Below are 17,803 nucleotides of genomic sequence, written 5' to 3' on the forward strand. Positions count from 1 at the left end.
AAACCACATAACTGCATAGTGCATAGCCTGGACAGCTTGTGGGAATGCCTATTCACGTGACCATATTCCAAAAGATGACACCAAAAGAAGTTGCTCATAAAAAAAGCATACCTCAAAAAGTGGCAAATTGTTGCATAGTGTTGCTTTAACAAATCCATGACAAAAGGGGCCGTTGCATACATTTACCAGCAGATGGCAACAGTTGAATAATACTAGTTGTGCAAAGGGATATGTATGAGTACGTGTGTGCATGTCTTTATGCATGCGCGTGTGTCTATGTATATTGGTGGATGGGTGGGTACATGTGTTGCACTGGTGTTGTTGCAGTGGCTGTGTATTTTATTAAGATTTATACTGCTTGCTGGAATAGATATTGAATATCCAAGTGAAATGAGGCATGGTTTTGTCTGCCGCTGCTGCAAAGCTTAGCTCATCACACATCAGCACAGGTAGACAACTACAGCCGGAACACATTTCCTTGCCTTTATGGAATCTTACATTTCCATATTTTCCGGACAGGTCTGTAAGGTTACTTTATAATGCTTGTATGGACGTTTCCATTTTAATATTAAGAAGCCAATCCTATTGTTTGGAATTCTATTTCAAATAATTTTCTCTGAACAGGCTTAAGACAGGAAATATCTTGATGTTGGAGATACTGTAGTTATAGTTATAGATTTAGTATATATAGCAGATGCTTATGCCAACTTACAAGCAACCTACAAAACACATGTGAAAAAAAATAGAATTTAAACAACTTATAATATGTATACAGAATGATTTGCATGACTCTTTGTCATCTGTAGTGACACACTTTATATTGCTGTGTTTTTGCAGCATGTGTGCATTATTGTATATGTAATTGAAAGATTGATTTTCTTTTTATATAATAAGATCTATTAGCTATTGTTAAAATTTCTCCAACAATATACATGCAGTACAGTCTGTTAAACATGAAACCACCATTATATTAATGGCACAATGATAAAATTGTTATAAGAGAAGGATTTTTGCTAATACAAATCGGTAACTTGTCCTTGCACAAACAAAGAACAAGAGAACAGTGGGTTTAAAACGTACCCTTGAGACTTTGAGGTTGAAAGAACAGTATTTCACTACAAAACATAAAATCCTGTTCATTATAGTCCTCAGTTGTTATCCTGGCCTTGACGGCTGTGTTAGAGTGAACCAGTGCTTCTCGGCATGCTCATGTTCGTTTAATTCTCACTGTCAGAATAAGGCTTGGGGAGTTAAGTAGATCATCAGAGCTCTATAAATGAGGAACAGGGAAACTACATTCATATCCATTACCCTCTATCCACCCTGATATTAGAAAAGTCAATAGATTTCATCTTTCACACAAACACAAACAAGGGATGAGGGTGCCATTGTAATTTCTTTAGGTAAGAGAAGACACATCTACCACAGACAAAGTGGAGAGTGAGAGAATGCTTTACGCTACCCATCAGTTGGAAGCTTTTTTTTTACCTGTGAAGTGGGAAGAGAAATACCAGTTTCTGTGTGCATGTGTGTTTCTGCATGGCCATGTTTGTGTATACTGGTGCCTGTGCACTAAGTGTGGGGCAGAGAGAGAGAATGAGTGAGTGAGTGAATGAGTGAGTGAATGGGTGAGTGGGTGAGTGAGTGAGAGAAAGAGAGAGAGTCTTTCACAGCTCACTGCACAGCTAGATTGCCTGCAGAAGAAGCAAGAGAAAAATGAGAGAGGATGTGCCAAAGAAGAGAGAACAGCAGAGTGCTTAGCATAGGAAGGACAGAGAGCATGATAAACACTGGTGTAACAGCTCCCATTAAAATAAGGATTGCAATATGGAGCCAAGCCGAACCAGAGGGGTGATACAGCCTTGTCCATTATGAGCCAGAGCAAATACAGTAATTACTGGTGCAGATCATTCTAATATCTGCAAACTAAATAAAGAGGGAAGGGAAGGAACTCCTTGCGCAAGGCAAATGCCACGAGAGGCAAAGAACTGGGTTGACTTGGGCCCTGCAGAGGTGATGGCTATGAAGTCAACAAAAGCTTAAATACGGTGGATGGGGGTTACAGGGTGGGGGTAGAAGGGGTGGGGGGGGGGGTGGGGGGGTAGTGGTGGTGATTGGCCGGGGAGAGAGGCAGGGAGAGTATGGCTGTGTGGCAGGCCCATCGATTGATTTATTCCGACTGCATCGATCAGTGGACAGCCCTGTCCGTGTGGAAAAGCGTGAGGATTAAGGCACTGGCTCGTGTAATGAATGGCTCTCGTGCACCATGGAGAGAGGGGTCGGCAGTAAATCAGCTTTGAGCGGCCCAGCCGGACCGTGCCTAGGAAGCACAGGCCTGTTTGTGAGTCTGCTGATGAGGGATTTGCTCAGATTTCCCTGAGCTGTACGATGGTCCCCTCTCTATTTCATTTGGCCAGCACTAATACAGGGCAGGGCACAGGGTGCCATACATTATAGTTACACAGGTGTGACAAGCATATTATGGAACTGTCTCCACTGTAAAGAAAAAGAGGAACTTAGGAGAACTCCAATAGATTCTTATTGTGACCGAGAAATATCACCTGGACATCCCTAATTGTTTTTCTTCAATCCCAAATGGATAGCCTGCAGTCCATTCGTCAGATTTTTATTTCCTATAGATCGACTTACAGCCATAATGGGATTTAGAGTGTAATTAGGCACTTTATATTCTTTTTTCCCTCTAAATACCAAATATTGCTCAAGGCAAATCTGTCAGGCCTACAGTAGCCTGGAAAGAAATTGGATTGATTGATTGATTTATGTATGTCAGCTGAAGGACACAGACAAAGAGACATTCCACAGAGGAGTAGCAGTAGGGGGGGGGGCAGATGGATGGAGGAATAAACACGGGACAGACAGAGGGAGACGGTTGGGGTGGGGTGGAGGCAAACAGAGACAAATGAAGAAGGAGACACTGGACGGATAGTCTCACACACACACCACACGCAAGCACGCACGCCCGCACGCCCGCCCCCACGCACGCACGTACGCACGCACGCACACACACACACACACACACCACACACACACACGCACACGCACACGTAATGACCTCATCCTCACTCAGTGTTGATCAATACAAAAAGCAGGCTGTTTGTGTCACTCCTCTCTAAGGGCAGATTCATCGGGGTGGGGGTCTACCTCCACCCATGCCAAATGATCCCCAACCCTTTCCAATGCTTTGATTAAACATGGCACCCCCAGTCATTCTATGAACCATAGCGGCTCTGTGGGCCCTGGGCACTTGGACTCTGTTCTCTGCATGAGTGAGAGCAAAACATCACTCTTTCCTGTATGACTACATGCCCTCCAACTGGAAGATGTCTCAGTGCATTTTCCTCTGCATTTGTCCAAATCTAATGCGCTTTTACAGACTTTTTGGTCAGCCCAACAAGCAATGTGTTCACCAAAATACACAATGGACACATTTTAAGGAGCCTTTTCCAGGAACCCAGAGCACTGATGGAATGAAAAAGTTTTTTTTTTTTTTTTTTTCTATTTCTGTGCAACATTTTGGATACATTATTGTCAACAAGCGCTTATTTCCTAGTGGACTGAGAAGTTAATTTTCATATCTTTGTATTCTCTTTTCATTTAAGATGAAAACATTTTAAATCCAGCCTTTTCCTCCAAAATGTTAGAACAGACAATGCTTCCTCCAGCTTGCATAAATATACTTTTTTGATATCATAAATCAGACACTAGTTTATAATGTATTATATAGTATTTGGTGAAATCATGTGGTTGATTATTAATTGATCACCATATAATAATCTGATACTATTTATCTTAAACATGCAAACTCTTTTATATGAAATAATTAAACATAAGTGTTTAATTATTTCTTAGTATTTAGTAGTAAAATTGTGTCTTAGTATTTTCAGTGTTAGAATAAAGAATCCAAATGAAAGTATAATCCTGTGAGGGGTTAGGATGTAAACGCGGTACGTTGGCGAGTACCTGCGTGTGCATACAGGTGAAGGCTAGTGCAGGGAAAATCAATACGTCTGTAATCACCTGCAGTCAAGGAACAGCTGGGACTCCCTCTGCAGAGATTATTTTGTGTCAGTACAACTCTGTCTCAGTCTCACACATGCCCTTGCACTGTTCTGCACAGAAAGACACACACACATAACACAGGTAGACACACACACAACTGACGTGCTCACACACGCATGCACACAAATATAGATGTGTGTCTTACTCGCATTTTCATAAAAAAATATTAATATTAGAACAATCTTAGGTTGTATTATACCACATATAAAACATATTCATGCGCCCACACATGTGACATCAAAAGAATATTGTAAATACAAAATAAACCAGAGACATTTCAGTACATCTCGCCTTTAATCACATAGAAAAGAAACATACTTTATACAAAATAGTTTTTTTTTCCTCTTTGACTTGTACCACAGAGTCCAGCAAAGGATGAGGGAGCGATGTTTCAAAAGCAGCAGCCTATCAAAAGTTACAGTGGAAACGTTTCTGTGAGACCAAATAACAGACCAACTCTGGTTAACAGTCAGTGTCTGTTTTTTGTGTCTAAAACTAAAATGAAAGAGGATGAAGTAGTCCACAGTCCTGTCCGGACACTTGCTCATGTTTTCTAGTTTAATTTGTTTTGTTCATGGATACCTGCATCCATCCTTGCAGACTCAAGACATTCTGTCCCTGTGATGAGGAAACCATTTCCTGATGGTGCCGCAGTGAGACGAGAGAGAGAGGGAGAGATGAGAGATGAGAGAGAGAGAGAGGGAGAGGGAGAGGGAGAGGGAGAGGGAGAGGGAGAGGGATGAAGAGAGCACGCACAAGGTCAGCACGTTTGGCCATTTCAACTCGGCATCCATACGGCAGCATGTGGTGATGCTAAAGAGTAACTACTGTGGCCTCCAGGAAACAGCATTGCCATTATCACGCTCGGAGACTGCGCAAGCCGTACATCCCTCTCTTACAGATGCAGAGAGGGGCGTAATGTCGCTGACGACGCCGGCGAAGATGATGTCGTTGGAAGTCGACCATCTCACCAACACGGTGTGAAAAAGAAGAAAAATGGAGGACCCATTGATGCAGCCTCAAATGACCCACGCTGAGAGCTCAATTATAGCGCAATGGGAGCATAGAGGCTGTCTATTTGCACGGGACACAGAGGAGGCAAACACTTTTCTACCAGAGCCAGGGCTCAGCGGGGGAGGGGGGGGGGGACATCTGTGTTAATGGACTGCAGGTGGAACAACTGCTGGTCCGAGTCGACAGGAGCTGCAGAATCTGCAGATGGTTTCAATAAATAAATAAATAAATAGATAAATAAATAGTCCAATAAATACCTGCTGTCATCACCGTGCATCTCACAAAAGTCTCACGAAGAACAAAGGACACCCGCACACACACACACACACTTGGACAAGTGTGCACGAACAGACACACACACATACACACACCTACAGACATGTGTGCACGCACAGACACACACACTCATAGCGTTCTCATACATACTCAAATAAAACCATGTGTTCTGTAGACACAGGACAGTCTGGATAATGGACAGAGGGATAAACATGGCTACCTTTTAAATGGAGGTGGGCGTCGTTTCTGTTGTGTTCTTTACTACATCAAGATCACCCATGCAATAAATCAATCCACTGGTAAAAGTTTGTGTTGTAACTTGTGCTCAAGCTAAAAAATGCAATTTTAACAATAGTGATAAAGGATGAGACATCACAGTGCAAATTTCAGATTGTGAAAAAGGTTTGTGTTGCACTTTGAACGGTGCCACTTTTAAGGACAGCAGTGGAAAGGACACAAAAATGCTGCTATATGAAATATCTGTAGAAAGCCATAAACATACTGGGGAGCGGAAATGTGCTGACACCATCAATGTTAGTCAAACCACATCTGTAGTACATTAAGCTAAACGTGTTCTGGGTTGCACCAGCTATGGGAGAAAACTCCTCTTTCTCAGTACAAACAGGGCCGTACATTTCCCTCACACAAAGGAAAGACAAAGAAGCACAATTTGTTTCCATCTTTCAAACGGTGCAGTTATAAATGGTCCTGCGAACAGAGTCTGTAGAGGACACTAATGCAATGTGAGATATCAGGCTATGACAAACAGGTTTATGCATGGGTGAACTTCACTGCTCCCAAGCTATCATTTTACTTCATCTCTCAACTCATATTTGTCTTCAGATCTTTCTCTCTCTCTCTCTCTCTCTCGCTCTCTGATTCTTTTTCTTTCACTCTTTTACTTTCTCTCCCTTTGCTTTTCTCTTGGTTCATATGCCCATAATAAAGAGTGCCTGTTAAGTGCTGCTTCTTTTACATTAGTAGTGCTGTGAGGCAGACAAACTGGAACAGAGGAGTGAGTTCTCCTGGAAGCCCCACACCGGCCAAACCTCTCAACTCTCGGTTAACAATCTCCTCTGCCCTCCCACAGTGCTGGTCCACAGTGAAACGGTTCATGTTTTTAGGTGAAGTTTACTTTAGTCTCCCTGATGGCCCACTGATACCAACTCACTCTGGACTGATTCAAAGATGACCTAGGAGAGGACAGGAGGGCTTTCGTTATTAACGGGTAATATGTTTGGCTTGGAGCAGGTGATTAGCACAGGCTAAATTCAGAGTAAGCTGTTATCCTCTCTAGTCTGCCTACCATTCCCTTACGAAATTGCCTGGGTTTGAAAGTATCCAGAGCATAGGTGAGGCTAATACAGCATCTCTGAAGGACTAAGTTGATACTACAAGTGACTTACTTTGTCACCACTCTTTATTTCTTGCCACAGCCCACCAGGAAGGGGACAAACCTTTAGGCTTCTACCATAAGAATTTCCCCTCTGAGGGTGAAATATTGAAAGCCCTGACCCTCTCATATGTATCATTATTCCCACTGACATACTGTCATATTTCCAATGGCCTACTCAATAATTAAATACCCCCAAACCCCCCTGGGGGTAATTTGTCAATCACTATTGATGGTACTGAAAATAAAAAAACAGAAAAGCATGTAAAGATCAAATACATAAAGGTAAATTGTGTCATTTGGTGGAAAACAAACCTACTTGGGAACATAGCATTATTTTCACAAAGATGTCCATTAATAGATGTTGGTGTATATCTTTATACACATGAGTTGCTTTCAGTACAATGCAGATATTTACTCTTCAAATGTTTAAGAGTCAACCAATCACAATAGGATCCCTCTCACAGATGTACACAGTACTTGGGGTCAGATGAGTTTAAAGGGCCAAGTTAAAAATACAGTATTTCATTAGGCATGTACTGTAAGCTTGCTGGCAAGTGATGACAGTTTGAGGCGTTACGAAGCATGTGGTAGACTCCTTCCGAGACAGACAGACTAGCTATCCAGGCATTTTATGAATCTGCATTTTGGGGGAGATACAGCACAAATCAAGTCTCTTTCAATGTGCAACAATCATCTTCAGGGAATAGGTACGGCTTCTCCCTTTGGAGCCAAATGTCAGCTGATCCATAAATATCCCACATCAGTCCTTTCGTCATAAAAAAGAGCCTTCTTGCAGCAATCAGTTTCCTCTGTTCGCTGAAGCAGAGGCGGAGAGAACCAACAGGATGCAGTGTCCTTCTCGCTGTTCTTTTGCAATGACTGCTATAGCCTTTTACTGCATGGCAACTACTGGAGGACTTGGACAGCACACCTCTTACACCTTGCAGTTTGTAGGTTTAGATTCTGGTGCAGCTGCTTTTTTTATGTGTCAACCTGAATAGCCTGTGCAAGCAAAGAAAGAAAGCGTCTGGAGGTTAGCTTCTTCTGTACAGACTGCTCTGGCACTCACCGCTCCCAGAGAGTGAGAGCACGCAGGGAAACAGTGTAGTGACACTGATCATTACCAGTGTGAAACTGGCCGTTGGTGTTGACACCTGAAATGCTGCATTCACCACAGCCTTTACGCACACAGACAGAGAGATGCTTCCCAGGGGCACAGCCAATTAAAAGTTTCCGTGCCGTAAACAGCGGGACGAAGTTGGAATGGAAACCAGAAGGCACAAAGGGGTGCTTCACAACCCATGCTGATAGAAAAACTGTGCATCTATACAGTACAGGACATTTCTAACTGTGAGGTGAGGTCCATCACGTGTAGGAGTAGTCTAAATCTGGGATACCGCCTTCTCTGTAGCCGCGGTTTGTTCCGTAGCCAGCAGTGTTAGTCATATGATGGGGGGCTTTGTAAATGCCTGTGCCATTCGGAGGGAAAATGGTGTGTATGATGTAGTCTTCGCGAAGGGGTTTTGGTTGCAAGGGCTCTCTGGTAGCCATGGGTGTCATCTGGAAGCCAGGGCTGCGTATCTCGAGGATGGTGGTGTCTTTCTTAGTCCCTGACTCAATGTAGTCGTCGTACTGCTTGGTCTTGCGCGAGTTGTTACGGGTGTAGTGGTCTCTGTTGGTGAGGCAGCCTGCTCGGTGGCTGTACCAGCAGAATATAGCCAAGATGAGAGCCAGGGACACCAGGGCTGACGCACCACCGATGATCCCCGCAAGTGGCAAGGTGGTCAGCTGCTCCGACCCCTGCCCTTGGTCCTGGCTGGTGTCCTGGCGTGGACTGGCCGTCTCCGTCTTGGCGCAAACTGGCTCGTTGTCCGGGTCCACTTCCTCGCCTGTCATCGCGCCCTTGGCCCCTGAGCTGGTAGCCAGGGGCACTATGCAGATGATGTAGCTGGAGAGGGGCTGCAGGGAGGTCAGCAGGTACTCACGCCTGTCCGACTGCACGAGCGTCTCGGTGATGGAGCCCATGGCCGCACTGCTGCCCTGCCGGAGCCAGCTGAGCCTGAAGGAGGTGGTGGGCTGGGCCACACTCCACGTCACCCGTATGCTGTCGTGGGAGAGGGCCTTCACGTTCAGTGCCAGGTTCTTGCCCACCCCGCTGCTGCTCAGCTTGAAGTCGAGCCCGGCATCCGGGAATCCCAGACTGGGCCTCCGGGAGCGCAGCGTGAACAGGGAGCCCTGGAGAGGTGACAGGGTGGTGGAGCTGCCCGCGATACCTCCCCCCGCCGCCCTATCTCGACTCCCAGCAGCCCCCGCGGCCCCAGCAGCCGGGGCTGTCGTCTCACACTCCTCCATCTGGCTGGTGAGATCCCTCAGGGCCATGTCTCGCACTCTCTCTGGCCCTTGGCAGGTCAGACCCCTGACTGTGATGGTGTTGCCTCGGGCGTGCAGCCAATCATGGAGCCAGCGCAAGTTGCAATTGCAGTACCAAGGGTTCCCACGCACTAGCAGCTGCGCCAGGCTATCCAAATCCCGGAACAAGCCCCTGGGCAAAGTGGTAAGGTTGTTTCCGGAAAGGTCAAGCCTCTGCAGGTGGCGCATGCCATCCAGAGAGCCACGGGGCATGTGGGTGATGGCGTTGTCCTGCAGGGACAGCCTCTGCAGGGTGGCGCCGGGCAGGTTCAGCGGTGGCTTCTGCAGGGAGTTCCGCACCAGCGACAGTTCCGTCAGGTTGGACAGCCGAGCAAAGGTGTCGTCCGCTATGCGCTGGTTGGCCAGCAGGTTCCCATCCAGGACGAGGCGACGCAGTGAGGACAGCCCGCGGAAGGCGTGCGTGGGGATGGTGGAGATGCGGTTGTCGTCGAGACGCAGCTCCTCCAGCGCAGCGGGCAGCCCCGAGGGGATGCTCGAGAGGTGGTTGCGGGACAGGAAGAGCAGCCGGAGCCGCGGGTTGTCCACAAACGCCTGGTCCTCGATGCTGACAGTGGAGACAGAGTTGTCGTCCAGGTGCAGCTTCTCGAGCAAGGGCAGGCGGGCCAGCGTGGCACGGGGCAGAACGCGGATGTTGTTGTCCTGCAGGTGCAGCTCCCGCAGAGAGGGGGGCATGTGCAGAGGGAAGTCGTCCAGCTCGTTGTCATAGAGGTAGATGACGCGGACGGTGGTGAGGTGCTCCAGCGAGGTGGGTAGCCCGGCGTTGTCGATGTGGTTGTTCTGGAGATAGAGGACGGTTGCGGAGGGCGGAAGCGGCGGGATGGCGCTAAGGCCGCGGTCGTTGCAGTATATGAAGTCCTCGTCACACCGGCACACGGAGGGGCAATAAGAGTCCCCCATGTCGATGTCTCCCAGGCCCTGAGTCGAGGCAGCAGCAAACTCAAGCACCTCAGCCATTAAGGTCAAGCATAGCAGAAGCATAAACAGCCAATCTCGCGACTCTGCCACTCCTTCAAGGGCCATGTTGCCTCCTCTCTCCTTTTCCTTCACTTCCTCTTGTTGATGCCTCTATTATCGTCCCAGATTTCTTGCCGTGTCTGTGCGGCGATGTCTCCTCCTCACCGCGCCGAACACAGAGTGCTTATTTATCTCAAGTCCTCCCGCACCAATCCAGTTTCACCGGCCTGTGAAAAATTTCAGAAAAGAGGGTTCATGTTAGTAACCCTGTAAATTATTTGCATAATCACATATGGTTTCTGCAATGGTAGATAAATATTTGCAATGATACAGCACCACAGCACCTGCTACATGATTATTCCACCACATGTCCAGACTGTGAAGAACTGATTATACACTGTTGCAGCTCAGCTCAACTGCAAGACTAATCTATCCATACCACAAGTAGCCTCCACCAGATATGAGTTTTACTACTAACAACACAGAGACCGAATGAGAGTGTGACCGACAGAAAGCAGGGGAGAGGGAGAGAAAGTCAGAGGAGAGGGAGAAAGAAAGAGGTTTCCATTGTCTAATCTGTCACAATTCCCAGCAGGAGAGCTGAAAGTCTGAATGTCTAGGATCTGTTACAATGCCCAGATGCATTACATGTGATTATTTACGATGTATTAATCACAAGTCTGAATGAATAATTCAAGTCATCACGAGTCGGAAATAAACAGGCATTACCGTGTCATGTGATCCCGTGCATTGAGCTAGACAGTGTTTTGTCTTTGAAAGGGGCCATAAATCTCTCTGTGGCCTGGGGATGATTATATGTGGTAATTTTGTGGCGTGTTTGTGCTAGAAGATTCCGGGTGAGATTTGGGGTGTCTGCTTGAGACGGAACAGCTGGGCGAATGAGTCTGTCGAGCAGCATGGGGTATTTGGGTCACCTCTCTCAAAGGCCGAGATGGGGAGAGAGTGCGATTGCAATGAGGAATGGAGTAGGAGGGATTAAGAACATATGGAGTTGTGATTGTGTGGATTAAGCAGGTGTTCAGAAGAATAGCACATGGCTAAACAATAACAACACACACACATACTTACAAACAAATACAGACGTATATATTTTTCCATTCATCTTTAACTTTCAGAGAGGTGAAAATGACTACCTCACCAGGCTCTCTTAAGCTGGCTGGCTTATGGAGATTGCGGTTGAGAGTATATATTTGTTTGTCTGTTTGTTGGGGGGCATGTGACTATGCGTTTGTGTGTGTGTGTCTGTGTGTCTAAAGGTAGTCTATGTGTGCTAGAATGTTTGTTCTCTAGCTTTTCTGAAAATGGAAAGTCTCACGCCACATGAAAAAAAGATTGAAAAGATTGAGACAGGCCAACACATTGACTCGTGTGTGCCTTTCACATGCACGCTCTCGCGGCTTCACCCCCTAGTGTAACATAGACGGGCTCGTGAAATAATGCGAGTGTGAGTGTGAGCATAGCGGTGAGTCCCCCAATGCGTGGCGGGCCTGCCTGCCACTCCGTCTACACACAGCCGTGACAGACGTCGGCGTGGTAAACGGGGCTGAGGCCACTAGAGGATTGGCTGAAATGGGACCATCCAGACAGAAAGTCGCCTCGGGCACAACGCAACACCACCACTCTAATATTGGAAACATAGGCGGACGAGAGCAGGAGAGAGAGAGAGAGAGAGAATGAGAGGAAGGACTGTATCAATTTACTTTGAGGGACCGAGGGAGAAGCAGTGGGAAAAGTGATTGAGTGAGCAAGAGCATCCCTGCTATCTTCAATCCCCCCCACAAAAACGCAGCATACGGACCATATCTGGCATCGCAAGGTGTCACGTGAGATACAGGAGTGAAAAAATCTTGGCATTATCGGAGGCCACTGGTGCAGCAGGTAGTCCATTCTCCTGATGGCACGCGGAAGATAATGTTGCAGTGAGGCTTATCAATCAAACCGCGGCCATAGAGTCTGCCGTGCCGGTGTGGGGAATGTGAGATTTGAAATGCAGAATGGACACAGAAATCAGGTAGATGGACGGAATGGCGACTGCGAGAACAGAGGCATGGGAAGGTGTTCGAATCCATGAAAAACAAGCAGGGGACCCGCATGTCTTTGTTATCTATATCAGGAAAAAAGCATTACCTGGTGCCTGCTGCCACAGATTATTACCGTCATTCCTCTCCTCAAGATGAGATATTTTAAAGACAAAAATGATTTATGTCGGTCCAGCCAACCACCCATCCATTTGTTCATCCTACAATATAATAACCCAATTCATTGTGCGAGATATCTGTATTACGCTGATAAATGTTTTATGTAGGCTGCACAATGCCAATGTGTCTTTTTTCCAGAAATGGACGGAATACACTGACAGCTGAAGGAAGTAAATATGCCCAATAGGATGTGACAGAGAAAACATGAGTGACAGTAAAAAGCAGCCACACTGGGCCTGCATCAGCAGTCTGTTATCAGAGCGTAATCTGGAGTGGGATCAAGTCTTCAGAAAAGCAAAATGACAGGCCCGTCTGAACCGGCGCTAAATCATGCTGCTCCAAATCCCAAATGGCCACTAAAGCGCGCTACCGTGTCAGAACCTGTTGCCACCAAACTCATTTGGCTCAATGTCTCTTGCTACAGAATCACAGATAAAAAATAAATCCTGAAGGCATTAACTGCAGAGGACAAGAAAAAAAAATCTACAAATGGAGAAGTGGGAAACAGGGACACATGAGGGAGGAAGAAGAAAAGGGAGGAAGAGGAAGAGATGTTAAGGGGGAAAAAACGACTAACGTACGACTAACTGAACATCGCATAGAGAAAGTGTTTTTCACTGGTGCACAAAGGCAGTCAGTAAAGCTGTGCTTATATCTGTGAGGAAAAAACCCATGACATTGCCAGCACGACAGTATAATTTCGTTCTGTACTTTAAAAACAGCCTGACACAGAATAGGATTTTTTTTTTTTCATTTCAGTCTCATTTCAAATATCCTTCTATTTCCTTTTAGTGTCTGTCAGATGTCATCTGAAAAGAATGATGCAATATGATTGAGTTGACTTTTAACTTTGTGTTTGTCATTTTCCAGGGAGGTAGGGGGCCTTTGATATCTCCAGTGCTGTCTTGTAAATGATTACTGTTTGATGCTATGGATGCCTGCATTAATCTATAATCCTGTTGGTGCATGTCTTTACTCTATCCCCTGTCATTATTCGAAAACAAGTTTTATAATGCAAAAAGGTCATGGCTTTGTTTGTTTTTGTTATTCTCAAATCGGGCTTAAATTGTCTCATAGCTATTCTTCTTTCAGTTCATACGACTTTATTCTTGTTAAGTGTGTATTTGTGTTACTATGTGTAAGTGCTCCAGCTTCTGTGGGTAAGTGTGTGTGTGCGTGTGTGTGTGTGTGTGTGTGTGTGTGTGTGTGTGTGTGCACCAACACACAAGTAGAGCATCCACGTCCACCTGCATGCCTTAGCCTGTTCCTCCTGCTATGATGAGAGCAAAACTCAATATCGCCCCGAGCATAGATTCAGTTTCAAGGCAGCAGATGAAATGTCAACTGTAGCCACCGTACGTCGCTAAGGACAAAGCCATCTAATGCATTCTGTAGATGTTTGGGGTGTGTGTGTGTGTCTATGTGTGTGTCTGTGTGTATGTCTGTGTGTGTGTGTGTCAGTGTGTGCGTGTGTGTATGTGTGTGTGTGTGTGTGTCTGTGTTCCGTACTCCTGTGCCTTGTGTTTGATATGTTTTGTGCAGGTTTGAATAACATTCTGTTGGTTTCTACTGACATTTAAGGGTGATATCAAAGCTGTGTCTATATCCCTGAACACTCAAGGCACTCTCCTCTCATTCTGTTTATCTCTCTCCCTCTCCTTCTCTCCCTCGCTCTCCTTCTCTCTTCATCCTCTCACTGTCACCCTCCTGCTCCCCCTGCACATGCCCTGCATGAAGAACATGGCTGCTGATTGAGTCGCATTTTCTCTCTGGCTTCTTTGTGGCCTCTGTTTCACTGAGCCTCTCCCGCAGCCCTTCTCTCCTTTCCTCCCTCTCTCTCTCTCCCGCTCTCTCTTTCTCTGTCTCTCTCTCTCTCTCTCGCTCGCTTTCTCTCTCTCTGCTTTCTCCCCTCTCTCTCCCAGCTCCGCAGCACATTTCTACCACAGCATTTCCTAATCTCACTCTTCCTTAGACTCAATAAACCCGTTTCATCTCCAGCTCTCCATCCATCCTCTCTTCATTCTTCCATTTCATCTGTCTCTCGCTGAGCTCCGCCCCTCCTCTCCGCTCCTCTCTTTGCTCATTTAATTTGGTGCGCAACACAAGCTACCCCACCTCCCTCTCTTTTTCATCTCACTCCCTCCTTCTTTTTCTCTCTCTCTCTCACTCAGTCTTTCTTTCTCTCTTTCTCTTGCCCATTCTATGTGGTCTCCCACAATGTTCTTTTAATCCCCCTGCTTTCACTGTCCCTTTCTCCTTTAGCTGATGAAAGCCTCGGAGATACAATTCTGCAATGTTTCTCCGCCCTTTGAACAAAAATAATGTTTCCTGCAGATTAAATGCCAATCCCTAACAAACACCCACCAGTGTCATCTCCCTCGCAGTCAATTCAACACCACACCGTACACTCACACGGCAAAAAAAAAAAACACTCAAGTGCCAGGCCTTCTGTCACCATGTGCCATTTCATGTGAAAAGGGTGCCTGGAAAATTGTAACTGATAAGATGGATTTCATTACAGTAATTGACAGGTTCTGTTTGGGGCTGTGAGTGTGCACTCACCCCAATCTGAGAGGCAGGACAAAGGCAAAGACACGCTGCCCTTTTCAAGCCGAGCAAGAAGCTGCGGACTGTCACCGGCTGGATAAAGGTAAGCTCACATGAGTATCTGCTTTGGCTGTAGGGGTTCAGAAAGTGAGGGTTCTTACCTCTCTCTCTCTCTTTTTGCTCTTTCTCAATTGCTGGCTCTCCGGAGAAGTGGAACAGGCGCAGACTAGGAACAGCAGGGATCCTATTCAGGCCGCAGAAGGTCAAACTCCCACCCAGCTGGGGGCTTTGGCCTTCAACCTCGCTCCGTGTAAAGGCCTCCCATAGGAGGAGGTTTGATGGGGGTGGGGGGGGGGGGGGGGGGGGGGTGGTGCGGCTGGGTGTCAAATGTAGGATGGGATGCGCTTTGGGGCCTATCCCAGGAGAACACCTGCCCAAAGTTCTTTCTCTTCTCTTCTCACAGCCACGTCCCAGTCGAGAAAGACATGACGTACGCTTCCAGAACAGCACCTCATTTTACCCCCACCCCCCCTTCACCTCCGTGACCAGGATTTGACCGTGTCCACGATTGATGGATGGGGTTTGCAAGGGGGTAAATGGGTTCAGGTCAAAATATCATATGCCGTATCCAGCCACAGGCCAATATTCTGATAGACTACCAAACAACAAACCCCACGAAGGGTTTCAGTATTTACAACTTTGCTGCCCCAATCCAGAGCTGTAATTTTAAAACCAGTGAGCTAGAGGAACAGTAATGGCTCTTTCATGGCACACTCACTGATATTCAGAGCACACAAAGAGAATTTATGCCATTTCTTGTAACATTACGTCATTTTCTGGTCATTGTCCTCTCCGTGCTGAGACGTTACCTACTTTGCTTTTTTAGCAAAAAAAAAAAAAAAACTCTTAAAAAAAAAAAAAAACTTTATTTTGACATCAGCAGATATTGAGTCCAAGTCCTTTGTTTGGCGATGCTGTGCAGATAAAATATTTTTCTTTCTTTATTCAGTCAATCTTGCTGGTGCCAAGAAGCTGTGGAGGGAGACAGAGGCAAAGATATTAGTGACAAAGCCTTTACAAACACACAGCATTTGCAGCTTCAGCAGAGGACTGTTTAAAAAGGAAGACGTACTAACAATGGCGTTTGCTTCTTGGCTTTGGGAGCGACAGATGCTGTCCCCTGCCGTACTAATACGGACGATGGAAAGAAAAGAGAAACCTAAATAGATGCAATGCTACTCTTGGCTTTGGGGTGACAGATGCTGTCCACTGCCATACTAATACGGACGATAGAAAGAAAAGCGAAACCTAAATAGTTGCTTTCACTGCCATTGTTGTGGGGAAAATGATTCTCCTTCTTGAAGATTACTGCTGTTCAAATTCAAACCCAGTACCCGGGAGAAAGGGGTTGAAATACCTAACGAGGCGTACGAGAGGTGAAGCTACGGCTGGCAGAGGGCAGAGCCACGGGGTTCACAGGCAGTGACAGGTTGGAGTCGAGTGTGATGAGCAGGGAGTGGAAAAACAATATAATCACACCTGCCTGGGTGGACTGCTGTTTAACCTCCATCCCCGGCATTAGCCGGCAGAGCAGGCGCTCGTCCCAGAGCGGGGGCAGCAGTTTGGCAGTGGCTTTCATCAATACCAGATTGATTTATCACGGAGGGGCCCAATGTCCTCCACTGCCGTCTCCAGACACCCCTACTCCACCCTGCACCCCCCCCCCTACCAACCTTCCCCATTTCTCTGGTTTCCAGGCACAGAGCCTGATGGTCAGTGTGAAGGATATTGCTGACAGATAAATAACTCACTCAGCAGACAGCCATGATACAACCAAATTACAGGCCAATGCATTCCCTGACAGTAGCAGTCTAGGCCACGATAGCTGATCTCGCAGGCCCCACTGACGGGAAGAGATAGCACAATGAAAAGCGTAGCATTGCATCTGATCGACCCACACACAGACACACACAAACACACACACACACACACTCACACACACACACACACACACACACACACACACACACACACACACACACACTCAGTACTGCATAATGCAAACACAGAGAGCCTTTGGGGCTGGAGCCCACGTTGGCGGGTGGCTGAGGATGTGTGCATGCGTGTCCAAAACGATGCCGTGCCGTTTGCGATTGATGGTGGGAAACTTGCCACGGAGCACTTCAGAGAATATCCAGTGGTATTAATGGCTAATACATTAACTCGGAGCATCACATACGCTAAGCCAAGATTCTTCAAAATGGAATCCTCTTCACACAAATCTTCCGAGAAGGGAACATAAGGATTTTGATGGAACAGTGGAAAGACGAGGGAAGAGCAGATTTAGATTACTAGGGCCCTATGAAATCCGTTCTACTTTTTGGCAAATGTCCTTTTATTTTTTTCCAGATTCCATGTTTTTTTCATTTTGATTTTGTTCTGGATTCGTTTTTTATTTTTCATTTGATTATCATCAAATTGGATGTTCAGTCAAACAGACTGTGAGTCATGTGATCCCCATGGCAACAAGGAGAATGCTGGGACTGGCTTTGTAATTCCAACTCCACTATCTGTGAACAACACTGTGCATGAAGAGACAACAATTCTAAATAATCCAGGCCCTTTGTGAAAACTGCAAAATTGCCCCCATTCCTCATCATATAAAATGCTGTGTCTGTGTGTGTCGTGCGTGCATGTGTACGTTTGTGTGTACTGTATGAGTGTGTGTGTGTGTGTGTGTGTGTGTGTGTGTGTGTGTGTGTGTTGTGTGTGTGTGTGTGTGTGTGTGTGTGTCTGTGTGTGTGTGTGTGTGTGTGGTTCTCTTTTCTTTTAAGGCTTTGTTTAAAGCCGAATTAGGGGACAGAATGAGTTAGTGTGTGAGCCGGCG

At 46.4% G+C, this 17,803-nt stretch overlaps 1 protein-coding gene across 1 annotated transcript; it reads right to left on the reverse strand.

Moving 5' to 3' along the window:
• Window positions 1-8,131: 8,131 nt before the first annotated feature.
• Window positions 8,132-10,216, reverse strand: flrt1a (fibronectin leucine rich transmembrane protein 1a; the record flags this gene model as incomplete). The annotated part of the gene is made up of 1 exon (XM_080849611.1): window positions 8,132-10,216. One exon carries the CDS (start codon window positions 10,214-10,216, stop codon window positions 8,132-8,134), a length of 2,085 nt encoding a protein of 694 aa, XP_080705737.1.
• Window positions 10,217-17,803: the final 7,587 nt, after the last annotated feature.

The sequence above is a fragment of the Sprattus sprattus genome, assembly GCF_963457725.1.
Source record: "Sprattus sprattus genome assembly, chromosome: 1".
Classification (NCBI taxonomy): Eukaryota; Metazoa; Chordata; class Actinopteri; order Clupeiformes; family Clupeidae; genus Sprattus; species Sprattus sprattus.